The sequence below is a fragment of the Equus asinus genome, chromosome 3 (genome assembly GCF_041296235.1).
Source record: "Equus asinus isolate D_3611 breed Donkey chromosome 3, EquAss-T2T_v2, whole genome shotgun sequence".
Lineage (NCBI taxonomy): Eukaryota > Metazoa > Chordata > Mammalia > Perissodactyla > Equidae > Equus > Equus asinus.
The window spans coordinates 118,687,568-118,699,623 of NC_091792.1; the positions used below are offsets into that span (position 1 = coordinate 118,687,568).

Consider the following 12,056-nt stretch of genomic DNA (forward strand, 5'->3'; position numbering starts at 1 on the left):
AAAACCATACTACTAAAGACAATTCTCAGTTATAATCTTTTCTTTCAAATCTCCCTTTTACTTGTACCTTCATATCAACCAGGGTACAGTTCAGGGGCAACCAGGACTTCTCCAGTATTTCAAAAATAGCCTGTGTTGCATGACTCATGATATCGACTTCAGTTTGGCCTATAGCAAGTCCAGCAAAGCAAAATTTTGCAGCAATTAGCTGTTCCTGAGACCACTGTGGATCATTATTGGCATCATCCTGAGAATAAAGTATAAGAGTACAATTAATTTAAACATAAAAATTTTTAACTTTTCAGATAACCTGAAGTCCTTTTTTCCTTGAGCATTAATTCATCAGAAATATTTTCTTTAAAGATTTAGTTTTTGTTTAAAATACCTTTAATTCACAATTGTTTTTAATTTTTCTGTTTTCTATAGCTACTTTAAAATTCAAAATATTTGGATGAGTAACTTATTCTAGGTCATAAAGTATTTGAAAGAATTTGTTCTCTCTATATAAACTAATTTAAACACAAGTTTGTGATTTTTATTTTTCTTTAATCAGTCAATAGAGATGAGGAGGTCGAAATATATTTGAGTTCACCAAACTTTTCCAGATGCAGTTTTCATAACCTCCTAATCTTATTTTTGATAAGAATTTATACATCACAAGTCTTTAGAGACACTATTTGATAATTCAAGAGACTTCATACATAGAAATTAGTAAAAAAAGATAAAACACTTTCATTTTATTCTAAGTAGTGTCCCAACTTTATATGAAATTTTTCTTTTGTGGAGTCTTGATTTGCATAATTATACTCATAATATGATGCTTTAAATTGTGCAGTTCACTGATTAAAAATGCAACACTGACATTGCTTCCGAAGTAGGACCATGCTTAAGAGTATAACAATGGAAAGAGAAAAGCTGTTTCAATAAAGAAAACCAATACAAATTCAAAACCACGGATTCTTATATCCCATATCATATATGTTTTTGCTTATAAGAAACATTGATAATACAATTTTTCTGTATTTAAATATAAAAGATCCCTCATATTAGCCTGTACTTCAAACTCTTCAACAATAAATTCCAAAATTTTTTGAATTGTTACTTTTCCTTTCTTCCTAGTAACTGCTAATTTTAATTTATTCATTTTGTTAGTCATCTTGGTCCAAAGTAAGATAAGTATATTTTCACAGATGTTTTCTTTTAAAAATCCAAATGATCATTGCCAGTGTACAATACTGGCATCTATTTCTCGAATGACAATTGCAATAACAAAAGCTTTAATAATGTTTACATCTTTTGACTGTGGTTTTAAGTTTGTTGATACGTTATAGTAAGACACAACAGCATAAAATAATTACCTTGAAAAACATCTCCACTTTAGGTGGGTAAAACTTATATCCTTCCTTGACACCAGGATTTCTTTTGAGAAAAGAACCAGTTGCGATTCTTCTACAAACCCATTCAATTGGAATCATCTCACACTTAGGTGCAATGAAAGCTGTCTCCCCACATTTTCTGGTGAAAGCAGTTTTGATGCCTACATATTGATGATAAAAGATTAAAAAAAAAAAAAGAAAAAAAAGCATTAAAGTTGTATTTAAAAGGGTAGATCTGAGGCATAATAAAACTATACCCTTTACCAAATAAAAATCCTACCTGGCCAATTGCATTACCTTTAAATGGCACTATCAAAAATCAATGTAATTTTTTTTAAAAGGTGCAAGTAGGAAAATGAAATTATTAATATGGCTTTCTACTGCTTATCAAAATATTCAGGAATATTTCATCTTAATGTCGTATGGCAAAATACACACTGGATCAGATCTGGGGTCCAGTGATTTTCAACATTTATTAAAAAAATGCTGGACTACTACTTCTGCCACTGCACACTCAACTCTGCACAAGGCACTTAACTATCTAAGTGGCACTAACTTATCTCTAAATGAGATTTGATTGCAGGATTCTCATATTCTATGGTTCAGTATTATACGGGTCTTGTAAAATGTCAAGGTACTCATCACAATCAGATACAGCCCAAAATTTTAGACAGCTTTTTTGTCTTAATATTTGAAGCAAAGAATCCTTGAAAAAACCATCCAACAGGTAGCAGCAGGAACATATCGGCCAATTTGGCCAAGAGCAAAGAAAATATTTGTCCTTCCTCTCCCTTCTCTTACTCTGTTATGAGTGGATAGACTAAATGTAGTACATACATATAATGGATTATTATTCAGTTATAAAAAAGACTGAAATTCTGATACATGCTACAATATGGATGAACCTTGAAAACATTATGCTAAGTGAAAATAAAGGCTAAATATTATACAATCCCACTTATATGAAGTACTAAAGTAAGGGGAATTCAGAGACAGAAGGTAGAATAGAGGTTACCAGGGGCTGGGGAGAAGGGGAAAGGAAGAATTATTGTTGAATGGGTCAGAGTTTCTGTCTGGGATGATGAAAAAATTCTGGAAATGGATAGTGGTGAAGGTTGCACAATATTGTGAATGTACTGCCACTGAATTGTACCGAATTACAAATGGTTAAAATGGTAAATTTTATGTATGTATAGTTTACCACAATTTAATTTTAAAAAGTATCAGTACCTACTTTAGGTCAGGAATTTTAAATTCATTTCTTTTTGTTTAATCCTTATAGCACCTGATAAGGTAGATAGTGTGATCCTCATCCAACAAAACAGGTAAGGACAGTGAGGCACAGTGTTCTATCAGCTAGTACTAGGTAAAGAAGGGTTTCTAACCCACACTCTCTGAACTCTGTAGGCTGCCCACATAACCACATATACTGCCTCTCCTAGAAGTGTTATTACATCACAGTACAAAGTAATACTATAGCATTAATGTGAATTAAAACATCTCTTGGAAACGTGTATGGGTTTAACATAATAATGCTCATCTTCAGAATGTAATGTTAGTACCCCAATCCCAATCTAATCCTCTAAAATCAATTTTTGTTAACAGGGAAGGACTGGGGATCTTTGATCTTATGTATGTATTCATACATAAAGGGAGCCTACATTTATGGGAACCTTTCACCGTGCTAAGCATTTTACATGTTATCTCATTTAACCACACATAAAATTTTCGAGGTAGTATTATTTACATTTTACAGTGAAGGATGCAGAGGCTCAAAGAAGTTAAGTACTTTGACAAGCTATGTCATGTTGCCAATCAGTAATGGAGCCTGGACTTGAAAGGCACTGTCTAGTTCCAAAATCTGTACTGTTTTCTACGCATTCCCTCTGGGTTTGACTAATAGATTCAACTAAAACAGGGAAAAGAATAAATTGTGCTATGCTGCACAAACAGGAATTCTGGGAAAGAACGTTATCAGTAAAATGGTCATTTTAACCTTTAATGACTGATTGGGCTTATGTGCAGGCAGGTGATTTACATCAATCCTTAACTGGAGGTGGTAAGTACATGCCTGGCCTCAAGAGCCCTTCTTTTTTAAGTCTGTTAATCATTAGTCATATCTGCTCATTTATATACCACACTTGACAGACTAGTATCCAAACCTATTGTTTAAATATAAACAATAGTTACTTTTACTCAGAGGAGAACCCTCCCCCCACATCAAAGAGAACCAAAATCACAAAATCAACTTATGGTAATGATCTCATACAGAAAAAAAAAGTTGCTCCCGGAAAAGATTCAGTTTAGATGATATAGTGATTGATTCTAATACACATGCTAACCATTAAAGCAAATTTCACGACTGCATACGATGAGCAAAAGAACTCCCCGTTTGTTTCAGTTGTCTACAAAATTCAAAACTCCTATCAAGATTACTAAGAAAATGTAAATGTCACTTCGTACTCTGAATTGCATGCCCATGTATGATAGCTAATCAGCCCACATATCCCTGGGGCCACCCACATATTAAGGCTCCCAGTTTCCCATCTGTGGTTTAGCAGCTGCAGGACCATTATTCCTAGCACTACTATTACAACTAAATGTAATTACAGTGGGTTTCTGTGGTTGGGAACTGACACTTAAAGGTTAAATTTCGATTTTTAAGTATTGAGACCAAATCCATGAATTTCATTAGCTCAGGTACAGCTTGTAGAATATTTCCATGGAAAAACAGTATTACTCGTATGTATTATTTGTACAGTATTTAACAGTTTGCTTTTGAGTGACAACGAGAAAACTAGAATCCTGATTTACTGATTCTATTCTGGTGCTCTTTCCATTTTAATTCCTGGAAATACCTACCATTTGGATATAACCTGGTTAGAAAGAAAGCAGTTTTAAACAGACCACTGGTGCTGAACCGGACATAGCATTTAACTACTAGCAAGTAAAATTACGTAAGGCTTAAAAGAACTCCTGATCTGTCCTTTAAAACTAATCTGTTGAAGAATTTTTTAAAAACTTAGGCTTTCCTTTATTTCACAGTATATAAAACCTGGAAAACACTTTTCAACATCTGTGAACCATGTTAGTTTTAGCTATGTTAAGTGTGCCAAATACAGTACTTTAAAGATAACTGTTGGAGAACTTCATTTAGGGTGACCAACTTCCCAGTCTCCCCAGAAGCAGGACGTTCAGACTCAAAACTAGGAAACCTCCTGGACAAACAGAGACAACTTGGATCACCCTGATTCACTTGTCCTTAAACCCCAGAAAGTGTACTGTATAGTGCCTTATTGAATAAGCAAATAAAAACTTGGGCCTGTACTTATCTTCCATTACTTAAAAGTATATATATAACTCCATAGCTATGAACAATTACTGTGGGTACATAGAAGCTAGTTTTTGTTGTTAATTTATAGGGTTAAGCAACTTTTAAAAATGTTAATGTACATGGGGAAAAGGAGATAACTTGGGAGGTCAAAAATGGGATCACTTTATCTGTACTGCAGAAGGAACCTAAAATTAGTTTGATGTTCTCTCTAGAAATCTACTCAGTCATTGGGAAACCACCAATCAAGGCAGGCTTGAAATAAAAATTTTGGATCATATTACTTAGGAACTGTGGGACGTCCTTCAATTTATAGCAATATAGTCACTTTCAATGCATAGAGGGATTTATGATGTGGATGACAATTTAGATTGGCAATTAAATATATATTTTTCCACACTAACTTAAAAATGTGAAACAGGTACGTACTTTAGAAGGGGCAAAACTACTCAAGAACCCATTCTGTACTGACAGAACAGATTTAACCTGAATTACCTTGTTATTTTGTGGAAGGCGGGTACATCTGTCTTGACTGGAAACAGAAGTATTAAATTCCACTTTGGACTTAAGAAAAATTAATTTAAGAAAGACTAATGCTTACTGGAAACTCTAAGAAATGAAAGGGCAACTGGAATATTAGAAGTAAATAGAAAATTATTAAATTATAAAATTAGAACTAAATTATAAGGAACAAAGCTTTTATTTTATAGATAAGGAACCAGAGGTTTCAAAGGTTGCATGATCTAAAGCAATGAGGGAAAGAGCTAGAGGGAAAGAGCTCAAATCTTCTACTAGTTGAGATTTCACACACTACAGACCCCAATCAGCTACTGACTGAATCCCTACAAAAACTTCTTATCCTAATTCCCTTCTTTTACTCCTTATGCCCTCCACATAATGTTTTAATCTTAATTTCATGTTTCGAATAGAATTCTCTATTAGAAATAGTCTTCATTCAGTTTTAGGTTAGAAGGCAACTCCTGGAAATCTTTGATCTAGTCCAAATCCCTCACTTGTGGAATGGCAGGATGAGAAGGTATGGCTGCAGTCTTCAAATACTTTCCAGCGCTTTCAGGTAGAAGAGGGATTTGAAATTCTTCACTATCTCCAAGGGGCAGAGCAAAGAATAATTATATGGAATTACAGGACTCAATTTCAATTCAGCTGCCTAACATCCAGAACGGGCTTTCTTCGTAGGTTAAATTCCTCAAAATTGAAGATTGCAGGAGAGAGAAGTTGTAGAGAAGATACACATGCCAGACAAAGACAGCAAATTAAGATTTCTTTTTACTAAGTAAATGATACTACTTACTAATCCCAATCCAAGGAAACTGTTACAGTGAAATTCAAGAGTTCCTGGCTTGATTTAAATAAGCTTAGCTTGTGAAACATCTCCAAACATGTTGTTAATCCAAATCTCACCCCCTGATGAAAGAGATCAGAGTGTGAGAGTGTGAGTGTGTGAGTGAGTGAATGAGTGTCTGTGTCTGTGTGTGTGTGTGTGTGTGTGAGAAAGGCAGGAGGTTGTGGGGAGAGTCACTTACCAGCTTCCTGTAATAACTGAAAAATATAACTGGTAATCAACATGTTCTTAATCCAAATAATGTCACTTCCCCATAAAAGGACCAATGTGTATGTGTGAGAGAGACCATGAAGGGAGAGACTACAGACCACTTACCTGCTTCCTGTAACAATTGAAAAATACAACTGGTAATTTTATTTGAGATTGCAGCTTTTCCTTCCAGGTGATTCTTTCTGGCTGCATTTCCTGCTGTGATCTGGTCCTTGGACTGCAGGAGGACTTTTCCTGGACTGTCTAACAATTCATAGACTTCTTTTGTTTTACCCTCATAGAGTTTTTTACCAATGTTCAGTACTGTGGAAATAAAATGCAAACATCAAATTTCAAGAATAAATTTCCTGAATATTGAAGACTAAATTATAAATGAATGACGAAGCAGTGAACAGAGTGATTAATAGTAAAAATTAACTCATCTGCATAGAGGCTTACTCTACAAAGTATTTTCACATGTATCATCACATCTGATTCACATAATTTTATGAAGAATTATGCTTATGTAAATAATTATAGAGACTAGGAAACTATATCAAAAAGGTGGAGATCATGCAGTTAGGAAATGGCAGAGCCAGACAAAATCCTAAGTCTTCCGATATCTAATTTTGTGTTCTTTCCACTATCAGCCTACCTCTCTCACGGGAGAACTGAAGCAGAATTAAGATACATTTTGAGTTAATGTATAAGAGGAGGCCCCTCCACCCACTGAAGTTAGTCCATTTGGAAGCACCTCTTCTTATTTCATAATCCTGCTTTCCCATCTCTACCGTTAATCCTCTCTCTTCACTAATAGTTGTAGGAAACTGTGAGAAAGTAAAGATAAGAGAATACAATTTTGATTTGATGCAGGTCATAAGACCTAAAGAAAAGTAGATGCTGGTCATTAGAAAGATTGATTTAGATGAAGATCAGAAATAACAGAAGTAAAACTTAAAATTTCCAAGGGGGAGAAATCACCCCTCATGCTCCCAGAACACTGACTCAGTCTCAATATCAGCATTTTTTAGTGTCCATGTGCCAGGTACTGGGGATATACAAGTAAACAAGACCAAGTTCCTGCTCTCAAGTGACCTGAGTCTGAGGGAAGCTGAGATTAAACAAGACGTCATAATAAGTATAACATGAAAAATACATAGACTATGGGATCACAGGTTCATAGCAGGGCCACCTAACCTAGCCTAGAAATCAGAGAATGAAGTATACAACAAAGTGAGGATTAGGCTGAGATCTGAGGAATGATGACAATTCAGCCAGAAGAGGGAAAGGGGTAGGTAGTGGTGGTGAAAAGACCACTGTGGGGTGAAAGCGCATGGCAGAATTTCAGTATGGGTGGAGCACTGTGTGTGTGTACAGTGCTGTTGGGCAGGGAAGAGGCAGCAGCTAAGGAGAAGAAAGGAAAGACAAGAGATAAGACAGAAGAGTTGGGCAGGGGTCAGACCACCAGATAGTGGAGGTAACCATTAAACAAACCAGTTACAATTCAGTTTAATAGTTGCCACTGCAGCATATCTAATTTAGAGGATGAATTCCCATCCTCCTATTCTAAGTGCTTGACTCACTGACAAGGTCTAAAAGGCCCTTCAAGATATAGCCCCAGCTTAGCACTCCAAATTCAGATTTCTCTATTTCCTTTCTAGAACTCCAACTTCCGTAAGAGAATCTCTATCCCACCTCCCAAGCTTTCGACATGTTCTTCCCCTAGGCCTGGAACACTGTTCCTTTACCTCCCATTTCAATACTCACCCTTCAGGCCTCATAAGCCATGCTGATTGAGTTTAGACTACCTATGAAAAGCCATGTGACTTTTGAACACTTTAGTAAAATGACAGATTTCTATATTAGAAAGATCATTATGGGTATTGTGTAGAACATGAAGTAAGGGGCGGGGGCTGGGGGGAGGGGGAAGAAAACCAGAGACTGAGAGCAGTTAGGATGCTATCCCAGCAATCCAGGCAAGAAACGTCCTTGTCTAAAGAAAAATCAGTGGGAAAAAGACTCAAGATATTTACAAGGCAAAAGTTTTAAGAACTGATTCAATACAGAGGATAAAAGAGAGGGAAGAGTTAAGAATGTTGCCCAGCTTAGATAAAAGGCAAAAGAAAGTTTCTACCTACCGCCCCCCCCCAGTTTAGCTGAATCAGTATTTATTACCTAGTCGATAAATAGGGTAGGAATTTCAATTAATGGGTAGATATAAGAAACAATCATAGGAGACATATACTACAAGTGCCAAAATGCCTGCTACAAATTTGTAGATGAATTCAGAAGAGATTGATGAAGACTGAGAATAATTTGTAGAATTTAAATGTTAAGGGTCTTGAAAAGTATAGAACTTGCACAGAGAAGAGGTAAGAACATCTAGGACTGTGCTGCCCAATAAGGTAGCCCTAGCCACATGCATGAAACACTTGAAAATGCGGTTACTCCAATTTGAGATGTGAGTTAAGTGTAAAACACACAATGGATTTCAATATGAGAAAAAAGGATGCAAAATATCCCAACTTTTTACATTGATTACATGTTGAAATGATACTATTTCGAATATATCAGGTTAAACAAAATATACTGAAATTCATTTCACCTGTTTCTTTTTACTTTTTAAAACGTGGCTACTAGAAAACAAAGTTACACACAGCTTCATATTGTATTTCTATTAGGCAGCACTGTTGTAGAACAAACAGCAAAATAAACAGAGAAGAGTAAACTTGGTGGATTAACCCGACTGGAACATGCTTAGATTCACAACAGAGAAAAACTAAAGTTAGAGATGAAGAGGTTGGAAAGAAGCAGTATGCAGCAGGTGAATGAAAGCGTCTTCAGGCTGGATTCCAACAGCACTTAGGCTGCTATTGAACATTTTTTGAGCAAGGAAGTGCCATTTAGAAACCATGAAAGTGAAATTTCAGAAAGATTAACTGCGAAGAACATGTAAGATGGAAGAAAGTGGGAGAGTAAAAATCTCAGACTCCACCAGTTTAGAGGTAAGGCAGGAAAAATTCTGGTCCAACACCTTGATTTTGTGGAGGTGCTACTCGTGATCATCTGGATCTTTTTTAGTCTATAATCTTTTACCTAAATTCAATTTTTCTATGTGGAAGAGAATGGACTAACTGGCCAACACCAGCAATTTGGTTCACCACAAATTTGGAAAGTGCGTGTGTGGAAAAAACCAACGTTTCATCAGCACAATCTTTCCCGAGGATCTGCCCACTCGCGGACAAAATGATCACGTAAATAAGTAAATATCATAAACGCAAAGTGAAGAAGGAAAACTTTTTTGGCTTGGTGGTTTTAGAGCTCTCCAAAGTCATCAGGGAACCAAAAGATTACTTTAAAACACACACACAAAGTCCGCACGGAAAATAGGAAGATTTTTTAGAAGGCTCAATTATTAACTTTGTAGAATAGCAGGTTACTAGTAACCTAACAAGAAAAGCACTTTGATTTGAAAAGTCAAGACTAGACGTTCCTGTGATTGTTTTACAATACTACTGATCATTAACGCCATTTCCAGGCACCCCTCCAACCCCTGGCCATTTCTCGTTCTTCTTCCACACCCCGGAGGCAGGGGTGGGCGTTTAGAAAGCTCGCGGAGGCCCGGGAGCGCTTTGTCCAGCGCGCTTCTCGGCGGAGCGCGGGACACGTGTCCCCCCGCCCCGCGGCCTCGAGGGGCCGCTGCAGGGACACCGAGCACCGCCCCAGGCCTGGGGCCGTCCGCGCCGACCCACGAGCTCCGGGCCTGTGGGCGGAAGGCGGTGAACAGCAGGGACGCCCGTTACTCACCCTCAGCGGTCGCCATTATCCTGAGAGGGCTCGGAACCGCGGCCGCGCAAGGAAGGGAGGCAGGACTCTGGAAAAGAGGAGTGGTCAGAGCGGCTCACAAACACGCCCCCGGAGGGCCGCGTAACGCAGAGCGCCCACCGCGCTACTGGCCAGAATCACAGCAGCAGGGAAACCCGCAGCTTCTCTGCCGCCACACACGAACTTAGTCTCCGGCAGCCAGCGAGCGCGGCCCCAAGGCTTCCCGCCACGCAAGCGCAGCAGCGCGGACCCGCCCCCCGCCCGCGCGGGCGCTGTGGCAGGAAAGGTGAAATGTGGCGCGCACTGGAAGCCCCTCCCCGTTCTACAGAAGCTCGCGACCCGGGTTCCTTCTCCCCAGCTTGAGCAGGTCATAGATTGGAGTGTACCAAGTAGTAGGGCCGGGGGAAAGCGTGTGGGGAGGAGCACACAAAGTTTACATCTTTGGGGAGAGAAATGATGTTAACCCCGCTAGTCCTCACCACCCCAGCCTTGGGTGCTGGAAAGTAACGGAGATTTCCACGTGCAGAAAAACTAGTTCCCGTAGGGCTCTGGTAGAGGACTAGCTCCACCCCCACCCAATCATGACTCCGCCCCTCAACCGCAGACTCTCTTCCTCGGTCCTCGCTCATTGGTGCGCCCGGAGAGGGGCGGGAGAGGGTGACGGGAAAAGGGGGCGAGCTAATCACGCTCACTTGGGGAAAGCTCGCGCCGCCGCAGTAGCGAGGGTCGAGCCGCCGTGAGGGAGGAAGCTCTTGCGGGCTCGAGCTCCTTGGGTTTTCCGGCCGAGGGAGACGCTGCTGCTTGGTACTTAGATCCCTCTTGCGGCGGCAGGTCCTTCCACGTGCTATTGGCGGCGACATGGAGCTGGAGGAGTTGGGGATCCGAGAGGAATGTGGCGTGTTCGGGTGCATCGCCTCAGGAGAGTGGCCCACGCAGCTAGATGTGCCGCATGTGATCACTCTGGGACTCGTGGGGCTACAACACCGGTGAGCAGCCGGGCGAGGCGTGGGGGTGGCGGCGCGTATGCTTCTCTGTTTGCCCGAGGCGCTTTCTGCTGCCCGAATTGGCAACCTCGCGCGCTTTTGAGGGCCGGGAGGCCGGATCTCTCTACCTGAACCGGTACTTGCCTGTGGCATCGACCAGGTTGCCAAGGCGTGCGCGGGGGCCACCCTGCCTCCCTGGACTTCAGCCTATCCCCTCAACGCCTAATGCTCCCTAGAGGCCCTCTGCCCTCCTCCAGTTTGTGCACGCCTCTTGAGTCTGACCAATTTGTAAGGCTCTGGTTCGCTTAGGCTAGCTTGGTCCGGGCTGCTCCCGATTGCTTGCTTGTTTCAATCTCCCAGAGCCTGGAGCTGCTCTCCTTATCGGCTCGTGTCGGGTGGCTGCTGGTCCAGGACCCACAGCACCCTGAGATCTTCGCGCGGAGCCTCCAAACAGCACAAGCTTTTGTTTGCTTGCAAGGGCAGAACTGTTGAGCAGATTGTGGCTTTGGTGGTAGTTATAAATAGGGTAACTTAGCGAAACAGGACTAGTTGGTGTTCAAAAGGAACTACCGATTGAAGATCTTGTATAAATTAACTGATAATAAACCAATCACAGGGGATAGTGCATCTGCAAAAGATTTCATTGGTAAACGTTTTAGATAATGAATGAAAAGGTTGGTAGTAAGAAGAGTGCCAAAAAAGTAACTCCCTTTTTTAAAAGAAGGAGAGGGGGGTAGTTCCTCTATAGCAGGATACATATTGATTTTGAAAAATTGGTAGGTCCCTTTGAGTTAAAAAATAACTGTGCTTCCGTTATCTTGCCATTTCTTGCTACCTGACCTAACTGGAAGTTGATGTAAACAGTTCAGTTGGGTTAAGAAATATAAACCTAGGTTTGATATTACCACTGAAAGTATTACAAAGTTTCGATAAGGCATTACCGTAGCAACAACAACTAGGACAGTTAAGGAACTTAGCAGTAACCCTTT

At 39.9% G+C, this 12,056-nt stretch overlaps 2 protein-coding genes across 2 annotated transcripts in view; one reads left to right on the forward strand and one right to left on the reverse strand.

Annotated features, from left to right (window-relative positions):
• Window positions 1-12,056, reverse strand: part of PAICS (phosphoribosylaminoimidazole carboxylase and phosphoribosylaminoimidazolesuccinocarboxamide synthase) — a 45,771-nt gene that overhangs the window by 12,884 nt on the left and 20,831 nt on the right. The window contains exons 8-11 of the mRNA XM_070505808.1: window positions 10,067-10,133; window positions 6,386-6,583; window positions 1,359-1,537; window positions 68-247 (exon numbers count right to left, since the gene is read on the reverse strand). Coding sequence (XP_070361909.1) covers window positions 68-247; window positions 1,359-1,537; window positions 6,386-6,583; window positions 10,067-10,133 — 624 coding nt within the window. The remainder of the gene's footprint in view (window positions 1-67; window positions 248-1,358; window positions 1,538-6,385; window positions 6,584-10,066; window positions 10,134-12,056) is intronic.
• The window catches only part of PPAT (phosphoribosyl pyrophosphate amidotransferase), a 34,715-nt gene continuing 33,354 nt past the window's right edge, over window positions 10,696-12,056 (forward strand). The window contains exon 1 of the mRNA XM_014857820.3: window positions 10,696-11,070. Within this exon, the coding sequence (XP_014713306.1) occupies window positions 10,943-11,070 (128 nt within the window). The 5' untranslated portion in view covers window positions 10,696-10,942. The remainder of the gene's footprint in view (window positions 11,071-12,056) is intronic.